General features: G+C 51.2%; 1 protein-coding gene across 2 annotated transcripts; it reads left to right on the plus strand.

Annotated features, from left to right (window-relative positions):
* The first annotated feature begins 1,074 nt into the window (after nucleotides 1–1,074).
* Nucleotides 1,075–15,066, plus strand: Ap1m2 (adaptor related protein complex 1 subunit mu 2). 2 transcript variants are annotated; one of them, XM_052189675.1, is made up of 12 exons: nucleotides 1,075–1,160; nucleotides 3,265–3,421; nucleotides 3,623–3,690; nucleotides 5,177–5,307; nucleotides 5,426–5,573; nucleotides 5,668–5,794; nucleotides 8,184–8,332; nucleotides 8,427–8,498; nucleotides 11,119–11,277; nucleotides 11,922–12,047; nucleotides 13,839–13,914; nucleotides 14,675–15,066. In XM_052189675.1, exons 1-12 carry the CDS (start codon nucleotides 1,119–1,121, stop codon nucleotides 14,695–14,697), a joined length of 1,278 nt encoding a protein of 425 aa, XP_052045635.1. In that variant the 5' UTR covers nucleotides 1,075–1,118; the 3' UTR covers nucleotides 14,698–15,066. The 2 variants fall into 2 exon arrangements, with proteins under 2 accessions (XP_052045635.1, XP_052045636.1); XM_052189676.1 differs by having other exon boundaries at nucleotides 8,190–8,332.
* Nucleotides 15,067–18,903: the final 3,837 nt, after the last annotated feature.

An 18,903-nucleotide genomic window follows, 5' to 3' on the forward strand; every position in this document is an offset into this window, starting at 1 on the left:
GGCACTGATGCCCACGCGGGCTTTGTCGCCCCCTGGCGGCTGCGCAGGAAACGTTTCTTCCACAGCGGAGCGCCGTGCAGCTAATGTTTAGAGTGGTTATTTTCCATCATCCGCAAATGGGAAAAGCTGAGACAGAATGATCTTGAGTTTAAGGGTAGCCTAGGATATTAAAAAACAAAAACAAAAACGGAAAATAAAGTCAGGCATGCTGAGTCGTGACTGTAATCACAGAACTTGTAAGACTGAGGCCAGTCTGGACCACACAATGAACTCCAGGCTATCTGGGTTATCTCAACCTTTCTTCTAGAATTAATAATAACACAAAACAAACAAACAAAAACAAGCAACAGAACCAAGCCTGGTGGCGCCTTTAATCCCACCACTCGAGAGCTAGACACAGGTGGATTCGAGGCCAGCTACGAAGATAACTCTGTTTTGAAAAAATAAAAAAGCAACAACAACAACAATAATACTAAGAGAAAGTAGTAAAATGTATAGTGTGAGAAGGATGAACCCTGCTGAACATCTAGCGGTGGGCACCGGGGTCACACATAGAAACAGGGCCAAATCCTGTTGAGACTGGTCTGTGTGGGGGAGACAGACACGTGAACAGATGCCCTGGTGGGTGGGTGGATGCTTGGGTGGGTGGATACGTGTATGTATGGCTGGGTTAATAGATGTTGATGTGAATGTGTATATGTATGGGGGGGGGGGGTGACGGACGGACGGACGGAGTGTGGATGGATACATGGGCAGGCGGATGAGAGGATGGCGGGCGAGCAGGGCGGTGGGTGAATAGAAGCATCGATGGATAAATGTCCTGGGGTCTCACCATCCACCCAGGCATCCCTGATCCCCGAAGAAACCTGAGCCAGGGCAGCAGCCGCACCTCGCGTTCTCCCTCTCCCAGCTCCTGGAGCAGCCTTGGCGGTGGCTGCCGACCGCGCCGCTCACCTGGCTCACCTCCCCTTTAAGACGCATTCACCTGGCGGCCTCCCCTTTAAGACGCGCTCACCTGGCGGCTCACCTGGGCGAAGGCGCTTCCGCAGGAAGAAGGAAGCAGCCGCGCGGCCGCCTCTGCAGCTCGCGCTCGCCTCCTAGCTTCGCGGGCGGCCACCATGTCGGCCTCGGCAGTCTTCATACTGGACGTCAAGGGCAAGGTGAGGCGGAGGGCGAGGGGTCGAGGTCCGCCCGGCCGAGCGAGCCGGGCCCAGGGCGCAGGACCCGGAGCTGGGACCCGCCCTCTCCAGCCAGCGCCTGGGCAAGGGGCTTCTCCCCTCTGAGCCCTGGGCGTCATTTTCCGTGTTAGTAAAATGAGATGCCCACCATCTGAGCGCCCTGAACCTGTGAGCACAGTACTTCTGCAACCCTGGAGCTCAACAGATGCGCCGAGGGTAACTCCTTGGCTATCCTTGCAAACCGCCTGTTCCTTCTCCAGTGGCAATCAGAGCCGTAGAGACGAAAACAAGAGCCCCGTAATGCAATGCCAGCCTGGTCAGGTGTCTCAGCTGTCGGCAGGCTGGCCTAGCACACAGACCGAGGTATAATCCCAGGGCACGGCCAAGCAGCCATAAGTGCAGCTCCCGGGAGGTGGGGGCAGAGCGATCAGGAAATCAAGGGAGCTTGACTCGGGCCTGAGCTACGTGTGACACACTCACTGCCTCAGAAACAAAACAGGCTCAACAAGCCCCGCACCGGCCGCCTAAGCCTGGAGACCTGAGTTTAAGCCCCAAACCCAAGGAGACAACCTACAAAGTTGTCATCTGAACACACACACACACACACACACAGACACACACTAGCCAGGGACCCGAATTCTCTCACACACACCATGCACACAGAAAGTAACAGTGCCTGTGAAAAGAGACAAGCCCTGATGACACAGGGCCAGGTGTTCGCCCGTGCACCTGCCATACTAACTACTCTGGAAGCTGAGTCAGAGGGATAGCCTGAGCTCAGCGGGGCAAGGCTAGCCTGGGCTACACTAGCAAGACAAAAAGAAATAAAATAACCTTGAACAAGAACAGCTCAGGAGGGGCGGTTCAGTTCCACTTTTCTGCTTTTTTGTGGACATAGTTTAAAACCTCAACTTCTTCAGTCTGGAAAGTGGAGACAATGACACCTGTCTCAGGGCTGAGACAGCCACCGGAACTCCTCCTCCTCCTCCTCCTCAGTGGTGTGTGTTTGTGTGTGTGTGTGTGTGTGTGTGTGTGTGTGTAAAACCCAAGTTAAACCAGGACACTGCCACTACATTACATCCCAATCCTCTTCATACTTTTTATAATTACACTTATTGATTTCCTCTGTGTACGTGAGAATCTGTTCTGTCCTGTTCCTGTGGAGGGGGCGGGGCGCTGGGGTGAGACCCTTCAACCACTGAGAACCACTGAGTTCCCTCACGGTACCCACTCTGCATTTTTTTAATGGCCTCTGGCTGACTTACCCAGCTGGCTTCAGATTCACTCTGGAGCTCGGCTAGGTAGTAGCGCTAACGGCAGACCCTAGTAAGACAAGGCCCAGCGCCTCCAGGCTGACTGACTGATGTCTGAAGGACTTGGTGTGTGGTAGGATAGTCCTCTACTGCTGAGCCACACTCTAGCCCATTTTCTTTTTTATTTTCTTTTATTTTGGCAGCATCTCGTGGTTTAGGTTGGCTTTGAACTTAGTATGTAGCTGAAGATGGCCTTGCACTTCTGACCCTCCTGCCTGTACCTCCCAAACCCATCCCCAGCATAACACCATTAATAGAAAGTAGATAGGATTGGGTATGCACCAGGGCACTTTTAGCTGCGGGCATTGAGTATCCACATAACATGTATGAAGACCGAGGCACACAGAGCGCGTCTTAGCTGGGTCTGTCAGATAAGGAATCACACACAGAATGTGGGGTGGTGGCAAACACCTGTAACCCCAGCACTCTAAACACTAAGGCAGGAGGATTGGGCAGAGACCAGCTCCGGTTTCACAGAAAAAAAAACCTAAATTAATAATAAAAGGGAAGACAGGCCGGGGAGGTAATTTACTAGCCGAGAGTTTGTAACAGTGGCTCTAGCCAGAGCAGAAGCGGAAGCAGGGGGGTCAGGAGCCCAAGGTCATCCTGTTACATCTGGATTCGAGGCCAGCCTATGCTACCAGGGGTACCATTCCCTCCATAAAACAAAAAGGGGGCCAGTGTGTATGGAAAAAGGAAAGTTCGGAGAGAGGTAGACATCCCGGGCCCAGGCCTGCGCACGGGGTGACCGAGCCCTCTCTACCGCCCCGTAGCCTCTCATCAGCCGGAACTACAAAGGCGATGTGCCCATGACGGAGATTGAACACTTCATGCCCCTGCTGATGCAGCAGGAGGAGGAGGGCGTGCTGGCCCCGCTGCTGAGCCACGGCCGAGTGCACTTCTTGTGGATCAAACACAGCAACCTTTACTGCATCCGCCCCGCGCTGGTCAGGAGAACCCGGTCCGGGGAGCGGAGCCCTGCGGAGTGCAGGGTGTGCTCCATACACGGGCCTCAACTCAGGTTGTGCCCGGGGTAAGGGGTAATAGAAATGGGGCGGGGGGGGGGTAGCAGGAGACATGTAACAGCACCCCCTCAAAAGTGGCGCTTTTTCCTTAACCTTACTGCACCAGTGGTGGCCACCACTCTGAAGAACGCCAATGCCTCTCTGGTGTACTCCTTTCTGTACAAGACTGTGGAGGTAGGTGCTGACCTCTCATTGGCTAGCTGGTCTGTCTGTCTACCCCTTATGTTCACCCCCGTCGGGCGGGCGCCGTCTGATCGTCTGCAGGGATACGGGGTCTAATCTCTCTTCTCTGCTGCTTGGCCCTCAGGGAATCCCTTGTTTCCGAGTGAATGTGACACGGTGCTATTGTAAGGGGAGGGAAGAAAAAGAACTGAAGTGATACAGAGGGAGTGTCCCCAACAAGACACTGGGGGTGGGGGTGGGGGAGGGCGCAACGCCTTGGGGTTTGAGCAGAGCGAGGCTCGAACGCTGGGGAGGACATCTTCCCCTCCCAGGGCGTGCAGGTGACAAATCCCTGTGCTTGGCGCTGGAAGTGCCCCAGATGTCGGAATCTTCGCATATGCTTTGTGAAGTGTTCCTGTGATAGGACCATAGACTTGACGAGTGTTTGTGTTTCAGGTGTTCGTGAAAGACCTTAATCAGTGTTTCTCAACCTGGGGGCTGTGACTCCTCTGGGGGCCAATTGGCCCTCTCAGAGATGTCGCATAGCAGATGGTTATAATACAGTTCATCACAGTAGCAAAATCACAGCTATGAAGTAGCAACAACACAATTTTATAACAGGAGGAACTGTGTGAACGGGCTGCAGCATTAGGGAGGTTGGGGACCGCTGGCATATACATATAAATGTGTGCAGGGTCTTTTTCTTTTCTTTCTGCTTTTGGGGCAGTGTGTTACCCTGTAGTCCCGGCCAGCCTAGAGCTTTGGTGTATAGACCAGGTTAGTCCTGGTCTCACTTCCAGCTGCTGAAATTTAAGGTATGCACCCCTGTGCATAATTTAAATTATTTTTGCAATTTATTTTATGAATATGAATATGCCTGAATGCATGTTTGTGCGCTACATGCCCAAGGAGGCCAGAAGAGACCAAAAGTTTTGAGGGGGGGGGTATGTGCGCGTGCATGCGCGTTCACCATATTTGACCTCCTTACATTTTTTTTTTTTAAGGGGGAGCAAGATAGACCAGAGCTCCCATCCTAGGTCTTTGAAGGCTGCAGGAAGAGGAAGGAACGTTCATGGCCAACTAGGTTCCTCAGCCAGACCTTCTCAAAAAACAAAGTCTGGAGTGTGGCACCCCTCAGTAACACCCCTGTCTGGAATCCCCCAGTAAGGGGTTGGGGTGTGGCCCAGTGGTAGAGTTCCAATCTACTACAAGTGAGATACTGGTTTCTTTCAGCCCTGTACTGTACCCACACCCAGAAGAGCCGTTGTACACTCCCTCTAGCTGTCTTCCAGGCACATCATGGCGTAGGTGTCCACAGCCTTTTCCTTCCTCTGCATGCCACATCCATGACCTTTTCCCCATTAAACTGCCGTGTGAGAGAGAGGCCCAATCTCTTTGTCTGCAGTTCAGGCACGCAGTAGGCAGTTCATGATTGCTGGCTGGCTGACTGAGTGCCCCCAGCTTACACGGGGTCTGTCTGTCCTTTGGACCCGCCCAGGTCTTCTGCGAATACTTTAAGGAACTGGAGGAGGAGAGCATCCGCGACAACTTCGTCATCGTCTACGAACTGCTGGACGAGCTCATGGACTTCGGCTTTCCACAGACCACAGACAGCAAGATCCTGCAGGAGTAAGTGCCCGGGCGCAGCGGGCGAGGCGGGAGCGGTGCTGGCGGTGGGCGGGAGGCTGGCTGTCCCTCTGTGGCGTCCCTGCGGTTAGCTGTGGCCCTGCCCGCTCTTTCCAAACAGGTACATCACACAGCAGGGCAACAAGCTGGAGACGGGCAAGTCCCGAGTGCCATCTACGGTCACCAACGCTGTGTCCTGGCGCTCGGAGGGCATCAAGTACAAAAAGAACGAGGTCTTCATTGATGTCATAGAGTCTGTTAACCTTCTAGTGAGTTCTATGCCTCATGCCCCGGGGGGGGGGGGGGGCAGGAGGAGGGAGACTCTGTACCTGTTGACACCCCATTTGGGAAACCCCTTTGCAGGTCAATGCTAACGGCAGTGTCTTGCTCAGCGAGATTGTGGGCACCATCAAGCTGAAGGTGTTTCTGTCTGGGATGCCAGAGCTGCGGCTGGGTCTCAATGACCGGGTGCTCTTTGAGCTTACTGGCCGTAAGATTGGGGGTGGGGGAGCCCTCTTCCTGGGAGTAGTCTAGGAAGCAGCCAGGGGCCTCCTAGACAGCAGCCAGGTCTGAAATAAGTGTTCCCATTCCTTCCAGTGACTGCGCGTCAGCAGCAAAGTCCACCTAACAATTGCCTTCTTTGTTAATGAGCCGCTGCAGATCAAGTCCGATGTGGGCCTTGACATTCGGGGCGGGGGCTAGGTTAATAAGAATATTTAAACATCTCACAGAGGCCAGCATGGTGGTCCCTGCCTGTCCTCCCAGATCTCTGGAGGCTGAGGTAGAAGGGTTAGGAGTTCAAGGTCATCTTCTCCTCAGGTTCGCAAGGCTTTATGAGAAGGGTGACAGAGAGAAATGGGAATTCCCAGGTGGGTAGCCCAGTCCAATCAGCAAGTTCCAGGCCAAAGGAGAAATGCTATCTGAGGCAAAACAAAACCAACCAAAAACAGGGTGGATGACGCTTGAGGACAGACACCTGAGATTGTCCTCTAATGTCCAGGAGCACATGTGCACATATATACAAATATACACACACACACAGAGAGAGAGAGAGAGAGAGACAGACAGACAGACAGACAGACAGACAGACAGACAAAAACCAGCAAGGCAGAGTACTACACACAATCACTTGGGAGGTAGAATCAAGAGGTCAAGGTCATCTCCAGTGACTCAGTCTGAAGCCATCATGGGCTGTATCCCATCCTATCTGAAGATCACACCAAAACACAGGAGACAAAATCAGGGCCCGAAGTCCGGAGTTCAGGTGCTCATAGCATAAAAAGTATGCGTGGGGTGCTGTGGGTTCGCACCCTTTAATCCCTGCACACAGGAGGCGGAGCAGGTGGCTCTTTGTGGGATGGAGGCCAACTGGGTTACATAGCATGTTCAAGGAGCCAGAGTTACCTTGTGAAACCCTGTCCCCCAAAACAAATCAAATATGAAAGCTAGGCATGGCTGTGTTTATCTGTACCTGTGGCCCTACGGGAGTGAGGCAGGGGAGCCCCAGAGAGTTCTCTCCCGCCAGGCTAGCCAGCTGCTGAACTCCGGTGAAATGAGACACCTTGTATCAAAAGATTAGACAGAGGGCCAGAGAGAAGGCTCCCAGGCAAAGTGGCCCGAGAGAGATCCCTAAACCACGAGTGCTGCTGTGCATCTGAGACCTCCGCACTGCGTTCACAGTGTTGTTCCTTTACTTATTGTGTGTATGTATTTATCTGGCCTGTATGTCTGTACTTGCACCGTGTGCCCCCAGAAGCCAGGAGACGGTGTCAGAACCCTTGGGACAGAGTCACAGATAGTTGGCAGCCCCAAATGGTTGCTGGGAACCGAACCTATATTCTCTAGAAGAGCAGCCAGTGCTCTTACCCACTGAGCCATCCTTCCATGAGATCTCAGCACGCCTATGCGTAGTGGAGGCAGAGACAAGAGAAACTCCCAGAAGCTCAGAGGCTAGCTATGGAGGGCACAGCGGGTCAAAATTGGAGATCTGGTGCCTGGGTACAATGGGGTGGTGGGGGAAAAGCAGAGGAGACGAACCACAGCAATGTGGTCAAGAGAAAAGGGCGTGTCTCAGCGCGGTGAACACCCGCCAGCAAACCTGAGCATCTACGTTCAGTCCCCAGACTCCGTGGCAGAGAGAGGGAGCTGACCAAACACACGGTGACGCACATGCCCCGCCTACCGAGCAAAGAAATTAATGTCATCATCTAGAGAGGAGTTAGGCACCGATTAGCCTCTGGATTATACGTGAAGGAATATCTGAACCCATTATTACATATGTACACACAAATACACTCACAGTACACACATGTACACAAAGGGAAAATTAGGGCCTGGATGGGAGCACAGTGGCTCAGCACATTTCTTGGTCTTGCCAAGGACCCGAGTTCAGTTCCCAGCACCTATAGCAAGTGTCTCACAACCATTTATAACCTTAGCTCCAAGAGATCTGACATCTTCTGGCCTCTGTGGGCACCAGCATGTGTGTGCATATAAAATCAACCAGACACACAGATGTTTGTCTAATTAGAAATACTAAAACTCGTGCTGGGTGTGGTGGCTCCTAGAGACAAGTAGATCTCTGGGAGCTAGAAACCAGCCTGGTCTGTGCGTGGAATTCTTGGAGAGCCAAGGTTATGTTAGAGACTGTTTTAGAAAACAGACAAAAAGCCTACTAGAAGTTTTAGAAAAATAAACTCCAAATCCAATGAAATGAACATAGAGAGCAGAAGCTTGGGGCGGGCAGCGGACTCGGGGTTTGCGGCTCATCTCCCCACTCAGCGCAGGCCCTAGGCTGCCGTTTCTGCAAACCCTGGTGGGGCTGGTGGGGCGGGGCCCTCTCCTCAGCTCCAGGATCACGCCCCCTGCTCCACTCTGAGTTTCAGGCAGCAAGAACAAGTCTGTGGAACTGGAGGATGTGAAATTCCACCAGTGTGTGAGGCTTTCGCGCTTCGACAACGACCGCACCATCTCCTTCATACCCCCAGATGGGGACTTCGAACTCATGTCCTACCGGCTCAGCACCCAGGTGAGCCGTGAGCCAGCCCAGCACAAGGCAGAAGGGAGGCGGTGGACGGACAGGGTGTCAGAATCCGTGAGAACCGCCCTCTCTTCTGCGGCAGGTCAAACCCCTGATCTGGATCGAGTCAGTCATTGAGAAATTCTCCCACAGCCGCGTGGAGATCATGGTGAAGGTGAGCTGGGGGGGCGGGGGCGTCCTCAGTGCAGGTGCGTGGTGTCTTCTGACGAGCTGGGTTCCTGGCTGTGTGTTCAGATTTGTTTGTTTTTTACTCCTTTTTTCTTTAATTTTGCGTGTGGGGGTGTTTTGCCTGCATACATGTTGATATGCAAGACTTACATGTCTAGTGCCCACAGAGGTCAGAAGAGGGGATCGGGTCCCCTGGAGGGAGGGTTATGAGCCGCCATGCGGGTGCTGAGAATCAAACTGGAATCCTCTAGAAGAGCCATCAGTGTTCTTCGCTGCGCTTGTGTTTCGTGTGCAGTTGTGTTTTCCTGCATGAATGTGAGGGTATCGGCGTCCTCGGACTGGAGTTATAAACAGTTGTGAGCTGCCACGTGGTGCTGGGAATTGAACCTGGATCTGCTGGAATGGAAGCAGTGCTCTTGAGCACTGAGCCACCTCTCCATCCCCTTAAGATTTGTTTTTATTTTATGTGAATAGATGTTTATCTATTTATGTGTGTGGGCTCTCTGTGCCTTGGAGGCCTGAAGAGTGTGGTACCCCGTGGAACTGAGTTCCCGTGGAACTGAGTTATAGGTTATCGTGAACTGCTCTGTGGGTTCTAAGAACCAGCTCTGGGTCCCCTGCTGTAGTAACAAGTTCTCTTAATCAATGAGCCATCTTTCCAGGTTTTTTGTTTTTTAGATTTATTTATTTTATATATGTGAGTACATGGTTGCTGTCTTCAGACACACCAGAAGAGGGCATATGTTCCCATTTCAGATGGTTGTGAGCCACCATGTGGTTGCTGGGAATTGAACTCAGGACCTCTTTTTTGTTTTGTTTTGTTTTGATTTTTCAAGACTGGGTTTCTCTGTATAGTCCTGGCTGTCCTGGAACTCACTCTGTAGACCAGGCTGGCCTCAAACTCAGAAATCTGCCTGCCTCTGCCTCCCAGTGCTGGGATTACAGGCATGCGCCACCACCGCCCGGCTTGAACTCAGGACCTCTTGAAGAGCAGCCGCTCTTAACCACTGAGCCATCTCTCCAGCCCTAGCTGCTTTTTTTCTCGCGGGGTCTCATTATATAGCTCTGGCTGGCTCTGAACTTATAAACATTCTCTGTACAGGTTTGCACCACAATACTTGGCTTTGAAAAGGTTTTATTGAAGCCCAGCGTGGTGGTGCACACCTGTAATCCCAGCACTCTGGGAGGCAGAGGCAGGTGGATTTCTGAGTTCCAGGTCAGCCTGGTCTACAGAGTGAGTTCCAGGACAGCCAGGGCTACACAGAGAAACCCTGTCTTGAAAAAACCAAATCCAAAAAAAAAAAAAGAAAGAAAGAAAGAAAAAAAAAGAAAAAGAAAAGGTTTTATTGGCATACATACATTTTCTTAGTTTACACGTTTATTTATTATTTATCCATGTATTTGTGTGTGGAGGTCTGGGTATAATTTGAGGGAGTCAGTTCTCTCCTTCTATGAGGTCTTGAGGCGTGGTGGCAAGGGCCTTTGCCCACTGAGCCGGCTCTCTGCCCCTTTATTAGCATGTATTTTCATATATTACGAGTTTCATTATGACATTGTCCTAATTTACATGGTGTAGCATACCCTCACCCTTGCTCTTCCCTAACCTGCTGACTCCCTCTTCCCAGCTAGCCCCCTTGCCTTTAATGTTTTTGTCTTCTTGCCGACCCCGTTGGTTTCTTGGGGGTTCCTTAGGGAACCGGGGTGGAGTCAAGGATGACCTGGAACTCCTGATTTTCCTGCTTCTTTCCCAGTTCTGGCATATAGTGTCACACTTGGATCCTTATGTGGATGTTTGTTTACTTATTTGTAAAATTTGGGAGGGGGGACAGGATTGCTTGTTTTCTGTTGTTTTCTTTTTGTTTTTTTGAGACAGGGTTTCTCTGTGTAGCCCTGGCTGTCCTGGAACTCACTCTGTAGACCAGGCTGGCCTGGAACTCAGAGATTCACCTGCTTCTGCCTCCCAAGTCCTGTGATTAAAGACGTGTGTCACCACCACCCAGCTATTTATTTTTAGACAGGGTCTCACTATATAGATCTGGCTATCCTCGAACTTACTATGTAGAATAGGCTGGCCTTGAAAACTCATGTAGATAGACCTGCCTCTGCCTCTGCTTCCCAAGTCCTGGGGTTAAAGGCATGTACCTGGCTACTGCTTATTTTTATTACATCATAATTTGATCTAATTTAACGGTGGGAGGGGGAAGGTTCGAGGGTTTTTCTGTGTAGTCCTGGCTGTCCTGAAACTTGCTCTATAGACGAGGCTAGCCTCAAACTCAGAGATCTACCTGCCTGTGGCTCCTACATGCTGGGATTGAAGGCGAGAGCGACCACACCGTCCATGTTTTATTTTTGTTTATTTTGTGTATGTGTGTGTGTGTGGAGAGGACACATGACATGGAGGTAAGAGGCCACTTACAGGAGTCGCTTCTCTCCCCAGTGTGGGTCCCAGGGATTGATCTCGGGTCCTCAGCCTCGGCAGCAAGTACTGAGGCTCACCGGGCCTCCTGAATGCTGGACATCCACTCTGCCACCAGACTAGATTGCCATCCTTTTGTTTTTCGATTGTCAGGAGTGAATTCTTTCTGCCTCCTGCTCTCTCCCGGCAGGCCAAGGGTCAGTTTAAGAAGCAGTCGGTGGCCAATGGCGTGGAAATCTCTGTGCCCGTGCCTAGTGATGCAGATTCCCCACGCTTCAAGACCAGCGTGGGCAGCGCCAAGTATGTGCCTGAGAAGAATGTTGTCATCTGGAGCATCAAGTCCTTCCCTGTGAGTACTGGGGAAGGTGGGGCCCGAGTGGGCGGGGCTCCGGGAGGGGTGGGGCTTCGTGGGGTGGGGCTTCGTGGGGTGGGGCTTGTCTAGGCCACTTGACTGAAGGAGAAGAATGTCCCAGGGATCCTCATAGCGGTCGAGGATGTGTGCGGATGGCATGGATGCCCACGGCTGTCCTCGAGGGCTGAGGAAGGGGAACCCCAGGCTGTCTGGTTCCACATTGCTATACTCAATGTGGTGGCCCATGCCTGCCTTCCTCCTGTTTGGGAGATGGAGGCAGGAGGTTAAAGTATTCAGACTTGTCCTTGCCTGCACGACTACTCCTACTCTAGCCTAGGCTGCATAAGACCCTGACTGAAAAATCCAAACCAAACCAATCAAAGGTGAGGCCTCCTGAAACAGCAACCACACACACACACACACACACACACACACAAGTCCTTCAGGGATACGGCCTCGGTTCCCGGTTTCTCCTTCATGGCCTCCACTGCTTGTCTGTGAAATGGGTTGGATGACAGTTGACCCTCATTCTTTTTGTTGTTGGTTTTTAGACAGGGTGCCCTTGAGTTTGAAGTCTGTGCAGTGAGGGTGAGCTGAGAGACGGGGATGACTCAGGGTGTGATGCCTCTGTCTGTCCACAGGGGGGCAAGGAGTACTTGATGCGAGCCCACTTCGGCCTCCCCAGCGTGGAAACTGAGGAGGTGGAGGGCCGGCCACCCATCGGGGTCAAGTTTGAGATTCCATACTTTACTGTTTCCGGCATCCAGGTGAGGACCTCCCTCCCTTCCTCTTGGCTAAGTCACCTCTCAAATCACTCCCATTTATTCACTGGATCTGTTATTTCTTCTGTGTGTCGGTGTTTTGCAAGTCTGTGTACTCTGCGTTGATTTACCTGCAAAGGTGGAGATGCGTCAGACCTCCTAGAGCTGAGGTTGCAGGTTTCCATCCACCGTCTTACGGATGCTCCGCTCTAACCCAGGTCCTCCGCAAGAGCAGCCAGGGCTCTTTTTTTAAACCGTCACTGTCTTCAGACACACCAGAAAAGGGCATCGGCTGATGGCAGTGAGCCACCATGTGGTTGCTGGGATTTGAACTCAGGACCTCTGGAAGAGCAGTCAGTGCTCTTAACCACTGAGCCATCTCTCCAGCCTGCAGCCAGAGTCCTTAACTACTGAGCTATCTCTCCCATCCAGCTCTGTCTTAGCCTTTCTAAGGATTGCTGTGACAAAACACCATGACCACAAAGCAAGTCGGGGAGGAAAGGATTTGTTGTGTTCACTTCCATCACTGGAGGAAGTCAGGACAGGAGCTCAGGCAGGGCAGGACCTGGAGGCAGAGCTGGTGCAGAGGCCATGAGGGCTGCGGCTTCCTGGCTTGTCCTCATGGCCTGCTCAGCCTGCTCTTTTTTTTCCTTTTGGTTTTTTTGGATTTGGTTTTTTCGAGACAGGGTTTCTCTGTGTAGCCCTGGCTGTCCTGGAACTCACTCTGCAGACCACGCAGGCCTCGAACTTCAGAAATCCACTTGTCTCTGCCTCCCAGAGTGCTGGGATCACAGGCGTGCGCCACCACTGCCCGGCTTGCAGCCTGCTTTCTTATAGAACCCAGGACCACCAGTCTACGGATGGTACCACCCACCATGCGCTGGGCCCTCCGCCATTGGTTACTAACTGAGAAAATGCCTTACAGCTGGATCTCATGGAGGCATTTCTGTGACTAAGGCTCCTTCCTTTCTCATGAGTCTAACTTGTGTCGCGTTACACACAGGATCAACCAGTCCAAGCCCCCTTTTAGTTTTTGTTTTGTTTTTGAGACAGGATCTTGCTGTGTAGACCAGGCTGTAGTGTACCACAGAGACCTGCCTACTCTGCTGGGATCTGGGGCGTGCACCACCACACCGGGCATTTTTATTCTGTAACCCAGGCTAGCCTAGGACTCGCTCTAAAGCCCAGGCTGGTCTCAGCTCACCATACAACCCAGCTGGAACCGAATTCATGACATCCCTCTGTCTCGATTTCTACGCACGCGCTGGTTTGAAAGTCATGTGTCCCCGTGCTAGGCTCTCCGTTTCTTCTGTCCTGTGCCAGGGAAGCTGCCGCTTCTGTTCTCAGCCTGGGGCTTTTCCTCTCCACCTCTCCCCTCTCCGTGTGCACCCCCACCCCTGTCAGTCACTGTCACCCCTGCCTTCTCCCACGCAGAGTATTCCTTATTCTCTTGACCTGGTCCCCGGCTCTGTTCTGAATTCTGTCTGCTCCTTTCCCCCCACCAGTCTGAATCTCTTCTTCGCCCAGATCATGCCCAGACGCCCCGTTTGTATCATCCTAAAGTGTGCCCTGCATGCCTCCTTGACCTGAGCCACCACTTTTCCTTCTGACTCTGTTCACCTCACTTTCCCAATAACCCCTCCCTCCAAATCCTGGGGATTGAACCCGGGTGCTGGTGCATGCTAGGCAGGGAGGGGCTCTACCCCAGTCCAAGCCAGGCAGCCCAGGGGGCTCCAGAAGGGGGCGCTCTGCTGAACCACGTCTCCAGTCCTTGGCCACCTCTTTATGTTCTTCCAGGTCCGTTACATGAAGATCATCGAGAAAAGTGGGTACCAGGCCCTGCCCTGGGTCCGATACATCACCCAGAGTGGTGGTAAGGGGGCGGGGCTCCCTGGGGCGGGGCGGTGTAGGAGGTGGGGGCGTGGGTGGGGTCTAAGGACTTTGATGCAAGTCTAGCACTAAACCTGGCCTTACCATGCTTCCTTGGAGTTCCGCATATACATCTTTAAAATGGTGCGGCTGGTCCGCTCCAGGGTGACTAAAATCCAGCAAGATGTTGACACTCAGCCCCTCCAGATGCCGCCTGGGTGTTGGGCGTGCTACCAGGTGGAGGTGTCGGTATGGAACCCATCCTGACCTAAGAAAAGCTTTCTTTTTTTTTCTTTAAAGATTTATTTATTGTACGTAGGAGTCCACTGTGGCTGGACAGATAGATGGTTGTGAGCCACCTTGTGACTGCTGGAATTCGAACTCAGGGCCTTTGCTCACTCAGGTCAGCCCCGTTCGCTCCAGCTCAGATTTGTTTATTACATCTAAGTACACTGTAGTCATCTTCAGACACACCAGAAGAGGGCGTCAGATCCCATTACGGATGGTTGTGAACCACCATGTGGTTGCTGGGATTCGAACTCAGGAAAAGTAGGAGCTCTACCATCCAGCCACATCTGGAACTCTAGGCAGTCTTCTAGACTTTGGAGCCACGTCCCAAGCCTATAAGCCCTAATGAGCATTGTGAAGTATTTCCAGGGGTGATTCTGTGTGCTGGGACCCGGGATCGGTTCTGTGGGTGCTGGGAACCTCTCCTCCTTTCCCCTGTCCTAGTTCTCAGATGGTCCCTGCTCATTTCCCTGCAGATTATCAACTCCGTACCAGCTAGAAGGGAGAAGAAGTGGGGCGTCCATCTCTCCAGATACCAGCTGCAGACTGTAAAGAGCTGTGTGTGTGTGTGTTTGTGTGTGTGTGTGTGTGTGTTTAGGGTTAGGGCACTGACTTAACACATCCTTGCTGCCCGCACCTAACCCCTTTACCTCTCTCAGCCTTCTGGGGTGGTTTCTGTGTCCCTAGCCCTTGGAACTGTCCCACCCTGATTTTATATGAAGAAATACGAGGGCCTGGACCACACTACCCTTCCCCCATGAGTGCCTTCTTGCAGAGAGCTGCCTCGGGCGGATCTGGGGCCCACCTTTTATAGCTGCTGAGCCGAGGCCACTGGTCCTCCTCCACCTCGGGCTTAGGGTGACATTAAAATGAGTCTAACAGCTGTGAGCGTGCTTCTTGCCTGGGGACTGGGGATAACTGGACGCTCTTCCGTGGGAGCCTCCCCTGATTGAGAATCTTTTCTGCTCCGGTCCCTTTACAACCTTCCCGTATTCCCGGTTACTGTCTGGTCTGCTCTGTCGCCATGACGGCTGCTGTACAATCTATCAGCACATCGTTGGCCTGCTTAATCCTGGTGGCCTTCCCACCTGGTTAAAAAGTTACTGCAGCCCCAGGTGCGTTCTGCACCCCACTGCACCACCCCTGCCCTCCTGGTCTCCCTTTCTGTACTATACTAGATATCTTCGATCCTCAGGCCCTTTGTATATATATGAAGCAACTGCCTTATAGTATCTTTCACTTTTATTTTTTAAAGATTTCTTTTATATTTGAGTACACTGTTGCTGTCTTCAGACACACCAGAAGGGTGCATCAGATCTCATTACAGATGGTTGTGAACCACCATGTGGTTGCTGGGAATTGAACTGAGGACCTTTGGAAGAGCAGTCAGTGCTCTTAACTGCTGAGCAATCTCTCCAGCCCCTGGATTTTTATTTTTAAGATAGGGCCTGACTGACCTCTAACTTTTAGCGTTCCTCTTGTCTCTGCCTTCCACATGTGGGTGGATTACAGGCCTGAGGCCCAGGACCAGTTGTCTTCTCTAGGTTTGCTTTTATTTTTGAGACAAGGTCTCATGTAATCCAGGCTGGTTTCAGACTTGCCCAGTAGCAGTGAAGCTTCCACTCCCAAGAGCCGAGATTTCTGATGTGCACAGCATCTCTGATGTTTTCTGGCTTCAGGAAAAGATTTTAAATATTTTTCATTTTATGTGTGTGTGTGTGTGTGTGTGCATGTGTGTGTGTGCGTGTGTGTGTGTGCATGTGTGTGTGTGTGTGTGTGTGCATGTGTGTGTGTGTGTGTGTGTGCGCGTGCGTGTGTGCGTGCGTGTGTGTGTGTGTGTGTGTGTGTGTGTGTGTGTGTGTGTGTGTGTGCCTACCTATATGTGGGTAGGTGTTTGCAGAGGCTTCAGATCCTCCTGGAGCTGCAGTTACAGGCACTTGTAAGTTGTCTGATGTGGGTGCTAGGAGCCAAACTTGACTTGAGTCCTGTGGAAGAGTAATATGTCCTTTTTTTTTTTTTTTAATTTTATTTATATGAGTACACTGTAGCTGTCTTCAGAAACACCAGAAGAGGGCATCAGATTCCCTTACAGATGGTTGTGAGTCACCCTGTGGTTGCTGGGAATTGAACTCAGGACCTCCAGAAGAGCAGTCAGTGCTCTTAACTGCTAAACCAGTATGTCTTTTAATGAATACGTCTTGTCTTCTGTCCTGTTTTGTTTTGTTTCGTTTTTTAAAGACAGATCCTTACTATGTAGCCCTGGCTGTCCTGGAACTTACAATGTAGACCAGACTGGCCTTGAACTCAGAGATCTACCTGCCTCTGCCTCCTGAATGCTGGGATTAAAGATGTCTACCACCACATTTGGGATTATGTTTGGGAGTTTTGAAAACTGGCCATTTATCCCAGGCTGGCCTACAACTTAATCCTGGTGCCTCAGACTCCTGAGTGCCAAGATTACAGAGTTTAATGTCCCTCTTTATCACCTCCACACCATTTACTACTCTGAAAACATTCAGTGACATCTCCTGGCCTAGACGGTGGGTATCTGATGGAATCAGTGCACGGCCACCTCAGGAGCTGTGTCTGTGGCCGAGAGAGATGGCCACCTCAGGAGCTTCTCAGTAAAACTCTCCTCCCAGAACCTCATGGCAGACCTGCTCAGGCCAACTTTCTGTTCAACAAGGACTGCTTATCCTGAGCTAGACCATGACAAGGACTGCTTATCCTGAGCTAGACCATGACAAGGACTGCTTATCCTGAGCTAGACCATGACAAGGACTGCTTATCCTGAGCTAGACCATGACAAGGACTGCTTATCCTGAGCTAGACCATGACAAGGACTGCTTATCCTGAGCTAGACCATGACAAGGACTGCTTATCCTGAGTTAGAGCACGATTCTTCGCTCAGCAATTAAAATTTCTAGCTTTAGTCTATTTTGGGGGGAAGGGATTATTTCTGGGTTTTGTTTGTTTTCGAGACAGGGTTTCTCTGTGCAGCCCTGACCATACTGGAAATTGCTCTGTAGACCAGGCTGGCCTCGAACTCAAACATTTGCCTGCCTCTGCCTCCTGAGTTCTGACTAAAGGTGTGGGCCACCACCTCCCAGTGGGCTTTGGTCTATAGACAGAGTGGCAGAGACCTGAAGTCCCAGCACTGGAGATAAAGGCAGGGTGGTCAGGAGTCTGAGATTAGCCTAGACATAGCAAATTTGAGGCCAGCCTAGACTATAAAAGACATTGTCTCAAAAAAAATATATATATATAAAATAAATGTTAGGGGGCAGTGATTTTGTCGCGTTCTTGAAACCCTGGGTTCCATGCCCAGTACTACATGGACTGTATCTACAGTAACACTGGGAGAGGCATTCAGAGGTGTTATCCTTGGCTACATATGGAATTGGAGGCCAACCTGGGCTATATGGGACCCTTAAAAAATTTTTAAAAGCCGGGCGGTGGTGGCGCACGTCTGTAATCCCAGCACTCTGGGAGGCAGAGGCAGGCGGATTTCTGAGTTTGAGGCCAGCCTAGACTATAAAAGACATTGTCTCAAAAAAATATATATATATATAAAATAAATGTTAGGGGGCAGTGATTTTGTCGCGTTCTTGAAACCCTGGGTTCCATGCCCAGTACTACATGGACTGTATCTACAGTAACACTGGGAGAGGCATTCAGAGGTGTTATCCTTGGCTACATATGGAATTGGAGGCCAACCTGGGCTATATGGGACCCTTAAAAAATTTTTAAAAGCCGGGCGGTGGTGGCGCACGTCTGTAATCCCAGCACTCTGGGAGGCAGAGGCAGGCGGATTTCTGAGTTTGAGGCCAGCCTGGTCTACAGAGTGAGTTCCAGGACAGCCAAGGTTACACAGAGAAACCCTGTCTCAAAAAAAAAAAAAAAAAAAAAAAAAAAAAACCCAAATCCAAAAAACAAAACAAAAAAAAATTTTTTTTTAATTGCCAGGCTGGAGGGATGAGATGGCTCAACAGTTAAGAGCACTGGCAGCTTGCTCCTTCAAAGGACCTGGGTTCAATTCCCAGCCCCCACATGGCAGCTCACAACTACCTGGAGTTCCAGTTCTAGATTTGACACCCTCACACAGACATGCATGCAGGCAAAACACCAATGCACATAAAACCCAAAAAGGATAAAAGAAAATTGCCAGATGTAATGGTGCACACCTTTAAGCCCATGCACTTGGGAGCCAAAGGTGGGCAGATGAAGGGCAGCCTTGTCTACATAGTTCGAGGACAGCCAGAGTTAAATAAATAGTAAGACCCTGTCTTGAAAAAACTTAGAAAGCCGGGCGGCTTTGGAGCGCACCTTTAATCCCAGCACTTGGGAGGCAGAGGCAGGCGGGTTTCTGAGTTCGAGGCCAGCCTGGTCTACAGCGTGAGTTCCAGGACAGCCAGAGCTACACAGAGAAACCCTGTCTCGAAAAAACCAAGAAAAAGAAAAAAGAAAAAACTTAGAAAAATTTAAAAAGAATTATTACAATATGTGCGTGTTTGTATGTGCACCATGTTGGTAGAGGTCAGAAGAGGGTGTTGGATCCCTGGAGCTGGAGTTACTGATGGCTAAGCTGTCACATGGATGCTGCTGAAACTGAATCCTTGATCCTCTACAAGCGCAGCCATTGATCCTCCATCTTTCAGGTTCTAAAAAATTAAATGAGGACACCAGCTTGGCAGCCCATTCCTTT

Source organism: Apodemus sylvaticus, chromosome 7 (assembly GCF_947179515.1).
Source record: "Apodemus sylvaticus chromosome 7, mApoSyl1.1, whole genome shotgun sequence".
Taxonomy (NCBI): Eukaryota; Metazoa; Chordata; class Mammalia; order Rodentia; family Muridae; genus Apodemus; species Apodemus sylvaticus.